Source organism: Rhynchophorus ferrugineus, unplaced genomic scaffold (genome assembly GCF_030347505.1).
Source record: "Rhynchophorus ferrugineus isolate W39M unplaced genomic scaffold, kcgeb_rfMv2 rfM3, whole genome shotgun sequence".
NCBI lineage: Eukaryota > Metazoa > Arthropoda > Insecta > Coleoptera > Curculionidae > Rhynchophorus > Rhynchophorus ferrugineus.
This window is the reverse complement of record NW_027472582.1, coordinates 70,526,022-70,545,302: the sequence shown is the minus strand read 5'-3', so window position 1 is coordinate 70,545,302 and position 19,281 is coordinate 70,526,022. Positions and strand designations below refer to the sequence as shown.

General features: G+C 30.4%; 1 protein-coding gene across 4 annotated transcripts in view; it reads left to right on the top strand.

The window, feature by feature from the left end:
• The first annotated feature begins 736 nt into the window (after nt 1–736).
• LOC143193899 (uncharacterized) overlaps nt 737–19,281 on the top strand; it is a 31,818-nt gene continuing 13,273 nt past the window's right edge. Inside the window, exon 1 of one of the 4 annotated variants that reach the window (XM_076400335.1) lies at nt 737–1,074. Coding sequence is in view for 2 of the 4 variants with exons in the window: in XM_076400333.1 (XP_076256448.1) it covers nt 19,146–19,155 (10 nt within the window). In the remaining 2 variants the exon portion in view is untranslated. Of the gene's footprint in view, nt 1,075–18,948; nt 19,156–19,281 lie in introns of those variants that run through there. The other 3 variants (XM_076400336.1, XM_076400333.1, XM_076400334.1) reach the window with 3 other exon arrangements.

The window sequence follows — 19,281 nt, the reverse complement described above, 5'->3', positions numbered from 1 at the left end:
CATTGTTTCATTTTACTAAATTTTACTGTTTCATTTTAAGTAAAATACTAAACGCTTCAGAACATTTACGTGAATTTAATCACGCTCAGTATTTGTTAAACTGTAGACCATGTGCGTTCGGGTAAAATCGGAATTTGCCATCGGAAATAATCGCTGAACGATCGCCATTGGATTTAAATCAAACGTCAAAATACAACTTTATAAAAAGCCCCATATCGAATGCTTTAATATTTAAACAAATAAAGGCCCAACGTTTAATCTTTATCATTTCGGCTTGCGGTGAGTAGATTGTGCCGACGAATATACAGATAGTTCCGAAAGTAGCCGAATCTCCGGACCACGATGATTTTTTATGTATATTCTCTTGGATTTTGCATCGTAAATGGCGACCATATTGTAAAAAAATCGGGCATGAGTACACGATTATGCCCGAAGTTCAATTACGATTATACCCGAACGCACAGAGTCGGCAGACTAACGATTGCTATCACGCTCGGGTATACATATTACATGGAGTACCCAACATAGTCAAGTTGTGATCTCCGTGCAGTTCTTCCACTAGAGTCCGTTGTCTAATATTGGAGTAATTAGCCAATTAACAATAAGAAACAAATCAATTAAAAAATATATTTGGAAGAAAATAATACGCCCGGTGTTTGGGTCAATTGACTGGCGGTCTTCTATAGCCCGCCCTGAATGAAATCCTACACATTCTCAATCTATTTACGTGATTAATACAGTAAATTGAAGCATACATGCGGGGCCGCGCTCTTGTTTTTTACTGTCTCTTTTCGGAAAAAGATGTTTCTCTTAAAACGGCCCCTTAATGAATCCGTATCGCGAATGTAAAGACGAAATTTGGTTTGTCGGAATGGTATTTGGTGATTTGTAAACCGACACTTTCGCGATAATCGGACGAAATTTCACGTTTTAATTAAGAATAGTGATCATGACGTTAAGTTTGATGGTGTTTACGGTGGAAAAGCGTGTAATTTTGTGATGATTGTGCATATTTTAGTATTCAAAATGACTTGATATCATGTTTACGATGGATTACATTTTAAAAACACCAAGGTATGTAAACGACTGCAATATTTATTTATAAAATATTCCAAGTATATTTATACAAATTAGACATCAAAATAACAGCTCAGCTAGATGACAACAAATTGTCTGGTTAAAAAACGATGTTTTCTAACAAATTAATGTAAAATGATCTCATTCATTTATTGAAATTATAATATATCAATGTTAGTAAACATAATCTACTTAAAAGTGTCTGTTTCTTTTAATGCTCTTGTTCCTAATGATAATTTCTATTGCAATTGTAAATTCCAAGAAATACAATTCCATGAATATATATTAATAAATTCCTTAATCCAATATATTTATTAAATATATGAAGCAAATTAAATGAAACATATTGAAGTTCAAAGAAATAATTCCAATTAATTATTCTTGTATGTAACTAAAATTATTTGACAATATTAAGAGAGTAGTATTTTATTCTTATTTTTTGTACATACTATGGCTCTATATATTTACTGAGTTAACTTCAGATACAAAAATTATTTCCATATAAAAAGTTCAAATATTCAAATATCAATATATATCTTATAAACGGTTGCGAACAGAATTATACTTATATAGTAAAAAGGAATACTTAATTATAAGAAGAAAAGTTAGAAGTAGAAGAAAGCGATGTAAACACTAACTAAAACTAAAACTAATGTAAATATCGATAAAACACTTAGTTTTATTGAATATGCACCACAATGTTTATACACTGCTGTAACTACACCGTATTGGCTATTCCTGATATTTTGATAAAAAATTAAACGGATATCATTGCAACTGAATAACATCACCTAATTGAGCTGCATCGGATTTCTGGCTACTCTATTCCATTGTATAACAGAGTCTTTTTAAAGAAAATGAAAGAAATCCAGTTGAACAACTCTTTCGAAAACTGTGAGAAATTTTGTCATTAATGAGTCACGTTCCATAGAAAGTCCTACTATTTTTCGATCGCAATAGTTTACTACCCGACCAGTTAATCTAATCACAAGAAGGATTATACCTTATTATATATTTATAAGTAAATAGATACTATTTTAATAAAATTTGTTATAAATAAATACGAACTCTAATTTCGCCATAACAATAAGATGTTAATAATTTTAAATAAATATTTCGTGATTTAAACTAATTTAAAACTAAGAGAAACAAAATGTTTTCATATATTGTTGGGGTAATACAAGCTGAGAGGTTTTTTGTTCAATACAATTATAAATTTAGCAATCAGTAAATATATAAAAGGTATTTAGGATTTACTATTTGTCCAGCATCTGTTTAGAAAACTTTCGTTAATTGTTTATGTTATTTTATGTAATTGCATACACAGTTTCTTTGATTTTTATGAAGACACCTCATAAATGTATTTTTTTAATATGGATTTTCTGGCGAAGCGGTTAACCAGTACATTATATTAGTCAGACAAATAGCAGACCACATCAGTCTCAAAATAAAGGAACTATATTGGTTAGTTGGAAAGTACTCCCAACTTGACTTGATCAAAATTTTGACTTTTTATGAAGAATTAAGAAGCCTATTTGGGTTTATGGGTATTCAACGTAGTAATCCAGTGCTGCCAAAACAATGCTCTTCAATTAATTGACAATGCTTATAGTTAGCGTTGGTAACTATCGACTGAAAACATTCGAACCAGTCGATAGTCACAAAACAGTCGAAAAAATAGTAAAAAAACTATCCATTGAGAATAGTAATTACTATTTTCAGTTAAATGTACCTTTCGTCCGTTTAGCTCAATTCGTGATGTCAGACGAAGATGTACGAACCCTTTCCTGTATAAATTGTGAGAGAGGAAAGGACGGAGATAATTGCTTGGAGCAGTTAATTTTATATATGCTTATATTTTCCAAATGTTCCAGTTTTGTCGTATTTTAATATGTTAACTGCTATTTTCAAATAATATACCATAACTACTAGAGATTTTTTAAATAAAATTAATGCTTTATTTATTATTGAAAGGAAATATTTTTTAACAAATATCGAGAGAGTAATGCAATTATTACCTACTGTTGCCATAAAAACAGTCAAAAGTATTTTACTATTTGTCATTTACAATTTACAATTTTTACCCTATTACATTAACAATCTTGAAAAATATCGTTCCAAAACGCTGCTATATTAACATATAATATATTGTTATTTACAAGCAAACTACTAAAAAAATCAAACTATATATATTACATTTGAATCTATGTAAACATAAATTGGTTACTTTTTTGTCAAGATCGCGGCTAGGGCGACATAGCCAGAACGTTAAAAATCAGTTGAATGAAACTAGTAGAACCAAAAATAGTAACTAAAAGTACACGATTGAAACAGTAAACAGACGATAGTAAATAGTAACAAAATCAGTCGGACCGAAAATAGCGATTGAAACAGTCGATAGTAAAAAGTGGTCAATTACTAAACAGTCGATAGTCGATTTCAGTCGATAATTTCCAACACTACTTATAGTTATGTAAGTGACAGAACTATTCAACAAGGTGGAAGCAATACCAGTGGGCAACGTGCAAGAAATCAGAAGCAAAAATTTTGCTCTTAAGTTTTCTAATTTAATTTTAATTTTGGAAATATATACTAATGTATTTATTCCGCATTCCCTTGCTTGTGTGCAAGTATAACACAATAATAGTAACTAATAACTTTGAAATTTAATACTATAATAAGCATATCGAATGTATGATGTAACATAAAGAGAAATTGATATTATCTTGTACAAAGTTATCCTGAGTTACATTGCTAAATAATAAACTTAAACGGATTTTTTCTAATACCTACCATTTTAAATTTATGACAAATTAAATTACTATAAATAAATAAAGACGGTATGAACATTTTAAATCATTTTGGTATATTTATATTATTAATTTTATTAAAAAATAGTAACATATATTTACAAATAGACAATGCATCAAAATAGTTCACGTTTAAATGGTCAATGGAAGGAATAAACCGTATTTTTTCCTCTTGTTTCCTCTTGTGAACAGTAAAATTTTTTGTCATTGCAAACCAGCAGTATCTGCTAACCTTTTAGCATCCCATCTTTCTTGGTAGCACTCTTCTACGTGTCTTATATCCTGGTAAAAGTTTTTACCCTTTTCGCGACACTAGGGTGGAAGAATCACATTTTCTTGACGAATAAGGGTTTCATATTTAAACAATTTATTTTGATTTATCACCAACAAAATCAGTTCTTTTTAGTCAATCATTAATTTCATAATGGTTTTTTTTGGGTGCCACATATTTATACTTTAATTTGCATTCAGAATGATAGTGTTATCTGGTATCTATGCACTAGAGATAGTATTCAACTATGTAAATAGATAGCTCAAACGACTAAATTTGCTAAATAATTAATGATTTTGGAAATATAAGTAATTAACAGATAATAATTTTTATTGTATTACAATATAGGCCTATGTTTAATCAATTAAATCTCTGTAACAAAATACCAGATTGTTATATATAGAATATTTTGGTAGTGGCAGTTGTAATTTTGGATATTAACCTATTCCATTCTAGTTATTGAATTTAACAATAAATTGCTTTAGCCTCTTCATAAACTAACATAATGTAATAAGTGGTCTAACCCATGTTCACACACATATAGGAAAGATATAAGTTATTTTACATAAATTTATCTACGAATAGACACAGTTCTTTGGTTTTTCCTATTGTAATTAAATAATGAAAACAAAACCACAATGATAAATAACAACTTTCAGTACATGTAAATAATTATACAATCAGTAACTAGCATCGATTAATAAATTGAAAAAAAAAATACAGTTGAAGATGTAAGTGGTTTATTCAATATTTTAATCCTTATTTCCTTTTTAAAGAAATTTTAAATGTATTTGTACTTATATCTAATACATTTGCAAAAACAGAAGGGTCTAGAATTTAGCAATCAATTTAAATAGCACTCTAAAATAGTTATGAATATTTTTACATTATGTTGTTTTTTATTATGTTAGAAAAACTAGCAATAAAAAATTTACCAAATTATTGGAATTTATTTTTAGTTAATCTAGTTAATTTTATATCTGCAATTCCAAATATTTAAAAATATGATTTAATATCGTCATATAATTTTAATAATAGTCTAGTTTTAATATTTTCCCATAAATTTTTCTAGAGAAACATTACTTATTATATGATAATATAAATTTATCTCTTAGAAGTATTCTAACCATCAGTGATTCATATATTTCACGTAGAACGATATTGTTTTCGATGAAACAGGATGTTTTAGTTCTGGTTTTAAAATTTATGGATATTAGTCATCGACGTTACCAATTCTTATGCCTTAAGAAGAATGTAAATCGTTACCAAAATACTATTGTGGTCTTTCCCTGAAATGTTGTTAAAAAAAAGACGTAAAACCAATCCGTTTATCTATTCATTTATGTAAATAGATGACTCAAGTCACAAAAATTGTTAAATAGTTGAATTTTTAATTAATTGTTAATGATATATGTTTTAGTATTAGTTAAGAACATTATACAGTTTTCAATTCTTATTTATGCAACAATTACAGTGAGAATTTAAAAACAATGTATAGTATTCACGAGGATGACGGGTTTTTTTGGAATATTTTCATAAAAGTAATGATACATGTGTAATCATGTCATTTGAGATGTTAAAAAAGTTGCCTAAACTTTTTTTCTTTCTGACAAAAATTAAAAAATCCAGCGGATGTAAAGTCAGGATTATGTTACGAAAAATAATGATTAATGATTTAATTGTTTTGCTTTATTTATGACAAATTGAATTTCGACATAAACTTCGATATACTGCTTCTATAAGTTACTAGTTCAGTTCAGAGTTAGTTTCAAGTTACTAGTTTCAGTTACTTAGTGCAGAGTGCTATATGGCATATTTCCATCCATAGAGAGATTTTTCACATATCAGAAACGATGCTCATATTTTCTGACGTTATATGTCAGTTTAACAGTCCCAATATCCGGACAAAACCATCGTCAATTGTAAAAGATTAGTGTCATACTATTGAGATTATTCTTTATATATTTAATGACATATTTGAGATTTAATAATTAGAACCAAACTCGTGTTTTGAAAACAGCAATCACAAATAGTTCTAAAATGCTCTTAAAATAAATATCTATACCTTGTTAAATTCACTAAATAAAGTTACGAATATGCAAATTTTCATCTTTAACTATTACAGAATAAATACATATTAATCTAAATCATACAACTATTTCCGTTCAACTTTTTGTTAAGTGGTGAAATATTAAAATTAAAAATAATAAATATTAAAAATATTAAATTATAAACATAATTAAAAGAATATATGAGCCTTTGTCGGATTATTCTTCCAATTGTTATTCAATAAATATTTTTTTTACATATTTTAAAGTATCCTTTTACCAATTATGGGTTTATCTGGACTGGACCTACTCAGGAGAAATCCGGTCTTACCCAGCCTGGTTACTGGCGTGACTGGGATCATTTACCTTGTTGGATTTTGCCTGGGACAATCACAAATATTAAACGATCACAAACATAAATTTACGAACATGCCCCAGCAGGATTTGAACCCGCGGCTATCGCAATAGTAGGAGGACGGTCCTGTTGCCTTTGCCACTGTGCCATCAAGTCGGCTCAATAAATGTTGAATTAATCCATTTATATCAAATAATAACATTTCTTTAGCATGTCGTTAGAAGAGGGATGATTAGACCAACATTTTTCAACTCTATTTTTATTCTGCAAATACAATTAAAACAAAAGGAGGTCTTTTCTACAATAAATGAAGTTAAAGGAGGTGTACCACAAAGAAGTGTATTGGAACCAATTCTTTTCCTACCCTACACATGTGATATATCACAAATTGAAAATATCACGACGGTTACAGCTGCTGAACTGGCGCAAAAATTACAACAGGCAAGTGACAATATAAATAATTGGACTCGAACTCAGAAGTAAATATGTGCATAAAAATACTTATCGAAAATTTCTTCCCAGCGAGCATTCTTTTGAAATCTGAGAACAAGAAATAGTCGCTGAGGCCAGATATGGGGAATACGCTGGATGAGGAAGTAATTCGAAGCCCAAGTCATTGATTTTTGCCATCGTTTTCACTGACTTGTGACACGGTGCATTGTCTTGGTGAACCAGCACTTTCGTTTTCTTCAAATGCGGCCGTTTTTCGGCGATTTCCTGATCCCTCCATCGGTCCAATAATGCTATATAATAGTCGCTGTTGATGATCCTTTCTTTTTCAAGGTAATCAATGAAAATTATTCCATACGCATCCCAAAATACAGACGTCATAACCTTGTCAGCCGACCGTTGTGTTTTTTCCCACGCTTTGGAGCGGGTTTATCGTATGCAGTCCACTCGATGACTGTCGATTGAACTTCAGAGTGAAATGATGGAGCCATGTTTAATCCACTGGCACATACCGATGCAAAAACTCGAGTTCGTTACGCTTGATCATCTTCAAACACTGCTCCGAATCATCAATTCGTCGTTGATTTTGGTCAAAAGTGAGCTAGCGCGGCACCCACTTTGCACAGAGCTTTCTCATAACCTAATATTCGTCAATGATATGATGAACACGTTCAATTGATATCTTTAGAGTGTCTGCTATTTCACTCAGTTTCAATTTACGGTCATTCAAAATCATTTTGTGGATTTTTTAAATTTTCTTTTATCGGTAACAACCTCTTTTGGGCTTCCATTGCGTTCATCGTCTTCGGTACTCATTTCACCAGGTCTAAACTTAGCATACCAATCCTTGATAGTTGATTTTCATGGGGCAGTGTCCGGAAACTCGGCATTATGCCAAGTTTTTGCTTCAACTTCCAGATATATATCTAGATTTTAGTTATTGTAATGATATATTGTAGGTTAGTCGGTAAAGACTAGTAAACAACGGAGTAAAGAAGAAAGAGCAAGATATAATTAATAGAGTGAATAGACTTTTCAGTGAATAATATAACACTAATAGAAATAATAATAAAGTCGTTGAATTTAGAACTAAAAGAGTACAGGAAAACAAGAGTATAAAAGATGGTAATCTTTTATAACCATGATAATGTTGAGGAAATACTGGTATTAACAAATGTATTAATTCAACTCAATATTTTGTAAATTAATTAGAAGAATACGCGGATACGTTGTTTTGATTGTAATACTTGAATACCAAGAACCTGAAACTGTAAAATTAATATTTCATTACAAGAATTGCTGTTAAACTACGAAGAACGCTGTTATTATTATCTCGTCGACCTGTCTTATAGCAAATTCCGTTTTGTCGTTGGCAATTTTCAATAATACAGCGATAATAGTACATACAATATACGCCCGAAGCGTTGACTATGTGGTTATTAATTTTCGAGTAATGACATGCAAAGAGAAATCTAAAGTTTCTATGGGCTGTTTATTTAACAAATATGTTTAATAGCGTGGAATACGTAGGTGTTTGTCGGTATTTCATTTACACGCAGTTTAAATACGACAGTATAATTACCAGACTGTTAGGAATGATATTTTAAACACCGTTCAACATCTAACATAAAAATAGTTTCTTTTCTTATTGTTTTCTTATTTTCTTACAAATACGAATTCAGCTTAACAGTTAAAGTGTTTGTTTAATGTGAAGCAATAATCTCTCAATATCTTTCAAGTATTAGCCTAACGTTATCATACATTTTCTTCTCTATTCTTACTTCAGATATATAACCTTTAGAGTTCACCAATAACTCAAAATAGATACGGTTTGGTTTGGTTTGTAATAGATAAAAACCCTCAGTGTCATTTTATATCGTCGTTCAACAAGACGCCTTTTCTTTCGATAATATAAAATAAGGAGACCGGTTGAATAAGTATTACAGCCGAAACTGTAAGGAAGCAAAAGATAGATTGAAGGTGTTAAAAAACTCCTAACCATAAACTACTACAAGTAAGAAATATCCATGCTTTGAAACACCTGTATTATGTAGATTTTCAGCATTTTTTTACCATGAAAGTTCGACGTGTTTCTTGCAGTGGATTGCAGTTTCTTATTCGTCGAGTGTTTGAATTTGGAAGCAGAAATACTGGGGAAACCATTCCATACAGGGTATACCGTGGACATTTTGGGTAGAAACTATCCAGATAGGATAACCATGTACATCCCAGTGGTCGTTTCTTTAAGAGGGTATTGCCAAACTGTTATTTCTTAAGGTAGATATTAAGTTAATTTATTTGATTTCTGTTCCCACTGTTTGCTAAGCTTCTAAGTTAACATTAATCATCTAATAATTTATAGTTATTACAAAAACCATTTTATTTCTTAAATATAGTAAAAGGTACGACTACGGAGAATATAAAAAATAGTACCTGTACATCCGAGTAGTGATCATCGGGAATGGTTTTATTGTTTAAAGTCGATAGTCAAGCAAAATATCCATCGTAGCGAAAAATATATGCATTTGTTGTGCCCTCGACAAAGTACAAGAGGAAAATCTTTTATGACTAAAACATATACAATAAAATCTTTAGCTAAATTATGATAAATGATTAGATTAAGATCAAAGGAAACCCTATCTAATAATATCCCATTCAAAAATCTATTGGCATCGAACTCATATCGTATATATAAATTGTTTCTGTTAAATGAAGATATTTGTTTCAAAATCTATACAGTACATTTTTAGTTATATCTAGTCAATAGATTTATTTATAACAGTTAACTCCATTAACTGACATCAAATGAGAAAATATGAAATGTTTAGGCACATAAAACATATTTCGGCAAATTAAAATATTTACTTGATAAAAACAATGTTATAATTTGTCCTCTTAAAGTGTGATTTATTGAATGATGCGAGCTATTTAACAGCTGGCTGATATCTATTATAAAAACTAACGCCCACTAAACTGTTGTCATAATATTGAAGCAAGAAAACAACATTATTATTACTGTATAGTTGTTATTGTTGTTATAATCAATAGTGCATGTTTGCCAATCTTTTATATTCGTTTTATTTTTTTATAAACTGATATGTTGTTATGATAATAATTTATTTATTTTTTAAAAATATTTTACTGTTTCCTTTTTACCAACGAAGATTTATCTCGACCATGGTCCTCGGCATTAAGCCTGCCGACTGGAGAATGAATAATTTAGAAATCATCCCAGAAGACATCCGGTCTTACCCAGCCTAGTTACTGGCGTGACTGTGATCATTTTCCTTGTCGGATTATGAGCTCTTGCCTAGGACAATCACAAATATAAGTTTACGACCATGTCCCAACAGGATTCGAACCCGCGACTATCGCAACAGTAGGACTCGCCTTTACCACTGAGCCAACCAAGCCGACAATAATTTAACTAAGATTATTTGTAGTTAAATAATACTGATTAAATTTATTGAATATTTGATTGATTTAATATAGAATGTAACCCAATTTATGTTACAAGATATATATCAAAATAGGCAGAAAAATCTCTAAGAACTTTTTACTTGTACTACTATAATAATACGAATGATATCTAATTTCATAATGTATTAATTGCTTAGTTTATAATGATATGCAGAACATCTAAACGCAGAATTGCTATTTTGTTATCTTCAATGAAAACGAAAATATATATTTGTAACAAGCTGAATGCTGATATGCACACTGAATATTTGTAATGAGGGCAAATATTTTCACAGAACTGCATTTAAAAAAATTACCAATTTGCAGTGTTTTGGCCAATATATTCATATATGTAAATGGCTTTAACTTAATCTCTTGATCTCTCATCTGAGCTAGATATTGTGTTTTAAAATATGCCCTAAAATCAGTTTATTGAGAGATAGTTACATGTGGAGACTCCATGAAACGGCAATACCATTTTTAAAAATTAAATCGCTGGCTCCTTATTCTTTCCCTACAATTTTTTCTTTACTTTATATTTGTTGGTTGATTACCACTATTGATGCTGGTAAAATAGATGCGAATCAATTTCAGCAGTATAGAGGACAGTACTACATAATGTACAAATCATATTAAAAAATTTAATGTCTTTATTTTTTAAATTGTTACAATATATTAGACTATAAATCATTGACTGGAACAAGTCGTGGTCGGAAGTAACAACGTCTGGCGAATGCGGAGGATGGATAGATATTTTCTATTATAAGATGTCCATATAGATACTCATGAATTTTTAACCAACTTCGAAAAAGGAGGAGGTTCTATGTTCGGCTGTATATTTTTTTAAAATGTATGTTCGCCGATTTCTCCGTCGATTATAGTCCGAGTTTCAAAATTCTTTTTTTATTCTCTGAGGGCTCAATCAATACAAAAATAATAATATAATTGTATGTCATAAATATAAAATTAAAAAGGGACAAAACATATCTAATTTAACATAACCATTTGGACACAGTACCGACTTCAAACTGATTTTTATTTAGTTATTACAACGACTATTACGCAAACATTTTATTTTAAAACCTTTTTTCTTATGTTAAAAGTCTAAGTTTGATTATTTTTTACATTTCAGTGAGTTCCTTTTTTATATTTTGAAGTCGGTTCAATTTTTTTGTTAATTTTTTTTAAAAATTGTTATCAAAGATTTTTGGTTGCAAATCCACATGATCGCATCTTTTGTTTGTGTAAATTATTTGTATTATCTTATACCAAAAGGTTGCATTTAGAGAGAAGACCTTTCTAATAAAAGAAAAACAACAAGATAATTTATATATGCAACAATTAAATTTCCTTGAATTACATCAGTTCTTTGATAGTAACCATAAAACAGTCCAATACCATTAAACATTTTAACTATCGGAAAGAGAATGTTGCTAATAAAACATTCCAATTCATTCATCGTATTTAGAAACTCGACGAATTATTTGGACCGTATAAAAAGTGTACACAATCAAATTCAATTAAATCTCATATGAAAATATATTTTAATTATCAACTAATTAGCTGAATAATCGCGCAATAAATATTGCATTAACAAGAAAACCTTCTTAGAATTCAATTTTCTGTAACAGGGCTTTATATTATATGGTATCTATAGAGTTGTGAAAGCTGTAAGTATATAAGTACGTTGACAGACACAAGAATACTAAAATTAAAAGGAGAACTAATTTAAATTTTTATTAATATTATAAAGTGTTAAGATTAAGGTCACATTTTCCATGCCATAAAATATACAAGGGGTCTCTGATAAATATTCAGTTCATATCACAGAAAAAAATATTAAATTCTATATAATAGCGAAAGGAACTGATAAGTTCATTTGGAACTGAAATTATTTGAGGTGCCGTTGCATGAAAACAATGGAAGGATCCAAAGTCTGGGAAGATGGATACCATGTGAATTGAATGACAGGTAATTAAAATATCTAAAATTCTTTAGTGAAATTCTGCTTCGAACATATGAAAGAAACTCATTTTTTCATTGAATAGTAACAGATAACGAAACATGGAATTATTTAGAAAATGCCAAGTGAGAAAAATCATGGTTATCACCATAGAGTAATAAAGAAAACTCAAAAGAGATCTCCGGTGAACATTTTCGCTATGTCCAATATCAAGATGGGGTTATAGTGGCCTATTCCAGAAACTTACTTAGTTAGTTTACATTACAACATTGTTTACATTATTTCCATTACAAGCATTTGTAAGCAAACCATTTCTCTGGGCAGGCATTTGATTCGTTTCTTTTTTGACCAATGAAATTTAAATAAAAAACAATTTTATTTCAGGGAAAAAAATATTAAATAAAATTCAATAAGAATATAAAACTAAATATATCCTTAAAAATAAACATATCTATAAAATATAAAAATAATAATATATATGAATATATTATATATATATATATATATATATATATATATATATATATATATATATATATTATATATATTCAAATTGTTGTCTTGCGTCGTTTCGCTTTTTTATATATCTTTAGCGCTATCAATACGATAGTACCTATTAGAGTTATGTCCTTTTGTTTTCTTATACTGAATACAAACTTTGAGTCTTTCCCTTTTCAAAATCCTATTTACTTTTTACTACTGTATACTATTCAATTAATAGGCTTTAAATGTACTTTTTTATAACATCTGACTAACAATTATCGACATGGTAATATCGCGGAATAAAATAAACAGATAGCTTTTAAAAACCTACTAACGTTATAATCAAAAAACTATGTTGAAGTCTGGGGTATGAGATATTGCCTTAACTTCATAAAATCGGTCTTAACTCATCGATTTTAACTTCCTACTCATAATTGGATACAAATAAAAATTACGATCAATTTCTTTTTTTAATGTTTTACCAAAAAACCTGAAATATATACTATGGTACAACGTAAGATTTTGTTTGTTCGTATAGGAACATCTAGAATTGAAGGCATAGAGTCAAATAGCAATATCACCGCTCCTAGTAATACAACCCCCCTTATAAAAAATGTAAATGTGTTTAAATCATGCCTTCATGTTCATCTTCTTCACTATTTCCTAACGGGAAATGACCTAAATGACGTAATAAGGTTATTTTGCAGCATGCCAATGCGCCAACTCGTACAATAAGTCCAAAAAGTGTTGAAATCACTTGGAAGGGAGGTTTTATCGCATTCACCCTGCTCACCAGACTTGACTCCATTGGAACATCGTACAGAAATACATTGCCAATTTCGAAGAAGTTAAATAATGGCTCGATGAATCCAATGATCAATTTTTGAATAAATACATTTTAACTATTCATCGAAAATAGCGTATTTAGCGAAAAGTAAAACGGAAATTAATTACCGACATACCTGGTGAGTACTCCTTCACCTCCGATCTTGGATAAATTCCTAAAAGAACTACAATTATCATCGTATATAAACCTACAAGCTTATTTAAACAAATAATAAACAGATGTCCATATGAATAATGTCCGTTCGAAATTAGCTATTTTTATGTCACACCTATATTAAGAGAAACCACTTTGAGGTCGTTCGATGAAATATTTTAAATGTCCTTTTAAGGGATATATTAATATTCCTATTTAATACGGTATTAGCGTTCACAGTTTAATAGATGTCCTCGGGCTGAGACAGATTGGTGTTTTGCAACTTTTTATCGCCATTCTAAAACCTACGAAGGAACAGAATTTTTATACGCTTGTCCGTTTTTAATAATCATTAAGTTTTGTGGGTGTGATATTGTTCGTGCCGTCTATATCAAAAAGACTTTTCGTCGAGCATTTGTCGCCTGTTAAAGTTAATGACGACAAGGTTAAACTTTCCCATAAAATAATATTTTTTTAAATAGTTGTGTTCCGGATGATGTTATTTTATTTATAATTTAAGTAACTTGATTGATAACAATGTGAAAAGAGTAACCTGAGCATATTAGAACTATTCTGAACGTTATTTGATGATTTGAACTCAGATCTCGATGAATATCGTCATTATAAATACAATAAGATCGGCTTTTATGTACTTAACTAAGTTGTTTCCAAAAATGTCATCACAGGTCAATTGAAAAGGCTCAGGTCTACCAAAGTAAAACACATTTTTTTGCAAAATTAGTTTTTTTTATTCAACGTAATTATCTTCAAGGGTGATACACTGATAATAGTGACTTGTGACACGATGCATTGTCTTGGTGAAGCAGCACTTTCTTTTTCTTCAAATGCGGCCGTTTAATTTCAATAACGCTATGTAATAGTCGCTGTTGATGGTCCTTCCTTTTCTAAGGTAGCCAATGAAAATTATTCCATACACATCCCAAAATACAGACGCCATAACCTTGCCGGTCAACTGTTGCGTTTTACCACGCTTTCGAGCGGGTTCATCATGTGCAGTCTACTCGGATGATTGTCGACTGGACTTCGGAGTGAAATGATGAAGCCATGTTTCGTCTATTGTCACATATCGATGCAAAAACTCGGGTTTATTACGCTTGATCTTCTTCAAACACTGCTCCGAATCATCGTTGTTTTTGGTCAAAAGTGAGCTCTCGCGGCACCCACTTTGCACAAAACTTTCTCTTACCCAAATATTCGTAAATAATATGACGTACACGTTCAGTTGATATCATTAAATTTCAATCTACGGTCATTCAAAATCATTTTGTGGATGTTTTAAAATGTTTTCGTCGGTAACAACCTCTTTTGGGCTTCCACTGCGTTCACCGTCTTCGGTGCTCATTTCACCACGCCTGAACTTAGCATACCAATCCTGGATGGTTGATTTTCCTGGGGCTGTGTGCGGAAACTTTGAGTTTTGTCCATTATTATTTTTCACCGATAATGTTTTACCATGTTTTGAGTATGATATCATTTCCATGAATAATGATGCAACAGGATGTACTATATTACATAGTATTCATATTACTTTGTCTGCCCCCTGTGTATAATTTTTGCATTGCTCAAGTTATCATGCATAGAATTTCGACAATTACGAGCATCATTTCTTGGATGTATCAAAACTTACTGAATGACCCTCGTATAGTATGTTTTGTATATTTATGTTATACTCGTATTAAAATTTGCGATTAAGATTTTCTATATGCAAATTTAATTAATTTAATTGTTATTTCATGTAGTTTATATATATATATATATATATATATATATATATATATATAAACATATTTTTATGCATTTTAAAATTATAAATTCCTCATAAAACAATTTGCGGAATCGACAAAAATAAACCGAGAAACACATAAAGAGGGTTGGTTATCTAATGTTTTTCAACAGAATTTTGGATGGCCTGATGCTCACGGCGCTAATATTAGCTAACTTTATTTTTACTGCGGTACATACTGAGCCTGAGAGAGAGAGAGAGAGAGAGGAATTTTTGCGCCATTCCCTAAGTGAAAACCAAAAATAAGCGATATTTAAAACAAAAGTGAATTGCCACATATTGTAAATACTAGTCGTTCCTGTACTTTTTAAATGGGTCCTCTTTTCTATTTAAAGGTGTTATGAATCATTCATTTCGGACTGGAAATATTTTAGTTTTACCTCCTAGTAAGTGTAAACATAAATGCAGGGTCATGTTAATTAGTTTCAATTTTATTTGATTATTTATAAATGTATTACAATATCTTTGATATGATACAAGATGGTATAATATTATCTAATATATTTTACTATTTTTCTATCTTTACCTCAGTCATATACAATTAATTTAATTGTTCTGTTACAGGTGTTGGTATAAGAGTAATATTGTAATTTTTTCATACATATTGTTCTTGACCTGTGTTTTTTTTGCTTTCAAAGTTCTAGTAGACATATAATGGAGTAATAAATAAGCCTTAATTTAATATCCAAAATATGGGGCTTGTTTCTATTACAAAAAAATCATCTTCAATCTTCAAAAAAAGTCATAGTATATATACGAAGTTCTGAATAAGTGCTGAAGAAGAAATCGATGCCAAACCAACATATTCATCATTCATTCTTTCGACACGAAGCCATTTTGCCATGTTGCAAAAAAAAACGTAGGGAATAGTAATAGTAAATAACGATGGAATATATTGTCATTAATATAATTGTGTGCCAATCAATGACAATTCGGGTGTTGATGGTGATTTCGACAAGTTAAATGAGAATACATATATAAGCTCTCGTGAATAGTAGTGCTTATTTGCACCAGTCATGTTGATAATGTTATTGTTGGTCTTTTTTGTAGCAATACGTTCCTCATTTTCTTCAATTGATATCGGTAAATATTTACAGTAACAGTTTCATGCGATTTTAGCAGCTAGTAATACACTATTACTTTAACTAACTTTAATAATTTTTGGTGCTTTGGATTTTCATAATTGGTCTCATTGTCCTGGTCAGGCAAATAAGCCATGAACTTTTTTCGAAATGTAATTTTCAGTTAATTCATGTTGTAACCATTTTCCTTATTTTTGAACCTTACCCAACGCATGTAAACGTCTGGAAACACTTGATTCACCGACTGTTAAGCTATTTGCAAATTCTTTGAGATTTTGGGGTGGGTTTTCATCTCTTTAGGTCAATCTTTGTTATTAACACTAAAATCACCACTTTTATATCGATTAAACCAAAACCATCAAGTAGGATATAATGGAGCAGCACCATCATAAGTTTCTAAAAGTGTTTAATAGGCTGCGACAGCACATTTCTTCATATCAAGCAACAAAAATAGTGAATATCATTAAATATGACAGTTAGTTTAATTATTTTAATAGTTATTTACATTGACATTTCGTATTTCAACTAACATATCATCATTGGACATGGTTATAAATTGAAATTGTTTCCTTCAAACTAATTATTTAATACAAACTGCTGTTATAGAAGTACAGATACGATTTTGCAGCACTATAAGGTTTGGCCACATATGGTTTTTAAAACATGGAATTGTTTATTACGATGTATTTATTTAAATATCGTGGCTAACTATAGAAATTACTGTAACTATGAAAAATAAGTTAAGATATAAAATAAAATATATATCAATTATTTTAGTATTTACTGTACAGACTTAATTTTGGAGAACTCAGTGGTTTATTTAATGGTTATAAATATATTACTTCAATATAATTCTTGTTGCATTCGTTATTGTTTTAATTAATATACAAAAAGGTTTAAATTAATTTAGTATTCCATGTTTATGACTATAACATAAATGTAAATAAAAATCATACATATTCTGGAGTTGTCACATATTTGAAAATAATCTTACTCACGACAGTTTTTATAATAGTGGTGTACTAATTTAAAGTTATTAAAACTTTGTTGGATATTAAAACTTAATGGGTATTCGATTTAATTAAACACTATTTTAAAAAGGAGAGTCAGTTTTAGTTCATGAGATAATTTGAGTTATATATAATATGTTAGTGGTATAATTTTAATTGTAAATCTATATTTGGCAAAATCACACGGAAAGTTACAACCAGTATATTCATTTCACCAATTAAGGAATCAACCACATACCAATTTATTTGAATCAACAAGTCGTCCCGTATGCAAATACAGCCAGATATATTGGTATGACTCTTGACGTTAAACTCAGGAAGAAGTCACATGTTAAGAAAAAATCAATCAGTTAAGAACATCAGGCTGAAGTACAAAAAACTGTACTGGTTGATAACGCTGGCATTATATATTAAGCTATTAATTTTACAAAGATCCCAAGACAAGGTACCACGAGGTATGGTTGTTATTCCATGGTATATTCGTTAAGGGAATCTGCATAAGGACCCGAAGGTAGATAGTGTTGATAACGCTACCAAATAAATGAAGGACGGCTCCATCTGTACAGCTTCTAGATAATGATGGCTTAGTCACAAGACTAAAAGAAGTTAAACTATTTGATACAGTTCAGTGAATTGTTTAGTAAAACTGAATGAACATTAAAGACAGTGACAAAGATGCTAAGCCCAAAGCATCTACCGTAGATAAGTACTTTGTAATTTTAAAACCCTAGCAAATTAGGATAAAAACAAATTATTTATTGGTGTTAATTTATTGGATTTCTATAATACTTATATTGTATTCTAGTTTTTCGAATTAAATGGTATTTGTTTGACCTAAAAATGTTGGTCTATGATATCAAAAGCCTTGTATGGTATAAGACGCCCATCCGTATTTCCTAGACGGTCAACATTGAGGAGAATATCACGAATAAAGCAGCCGACTACTAAAAATATTCGGCAAACGCCACCACTGCTATTTAAAATCAAGAAGCGGCAACCTAAGAACGCCCGTACGGGTTAATAATAACTCGGAAACGTTCATCTAGTGCCGAATAAGGTTCAATCTCGGGTTTCACGACGAACCAAATCGAGAATAAACCGCGAGGCGGCGGGAGAACGTCCCGACGCCCGAAATAACCGATCGCGACGCCAATATCGGCCTTCTACGGCCAGTAGGTGCGGGCATTTCGAGTTTTTAGTGAGTTTTTGCCGCTTTATCGTCGACGAATCCCATCTAGAACCTCTTCTGTCCCTTCGTTGATCGTCAGGGAACGACATGCGTCGCGTATCGCACGGTATATGTCGTTGACGGGATCCGATATTCGTCTGTGATAATCGCAATCCGATTCGAATTATGCCGGAAAGTAAGTAGTGTTGTTGAACTAACTGTGACTAACGTCGATATATTATTTCTACACTGTCTAGTGGGATTTTAATGTTCATTCATGAATTTGTACAAATATTTATACACGAATTTACTACTATCGCTA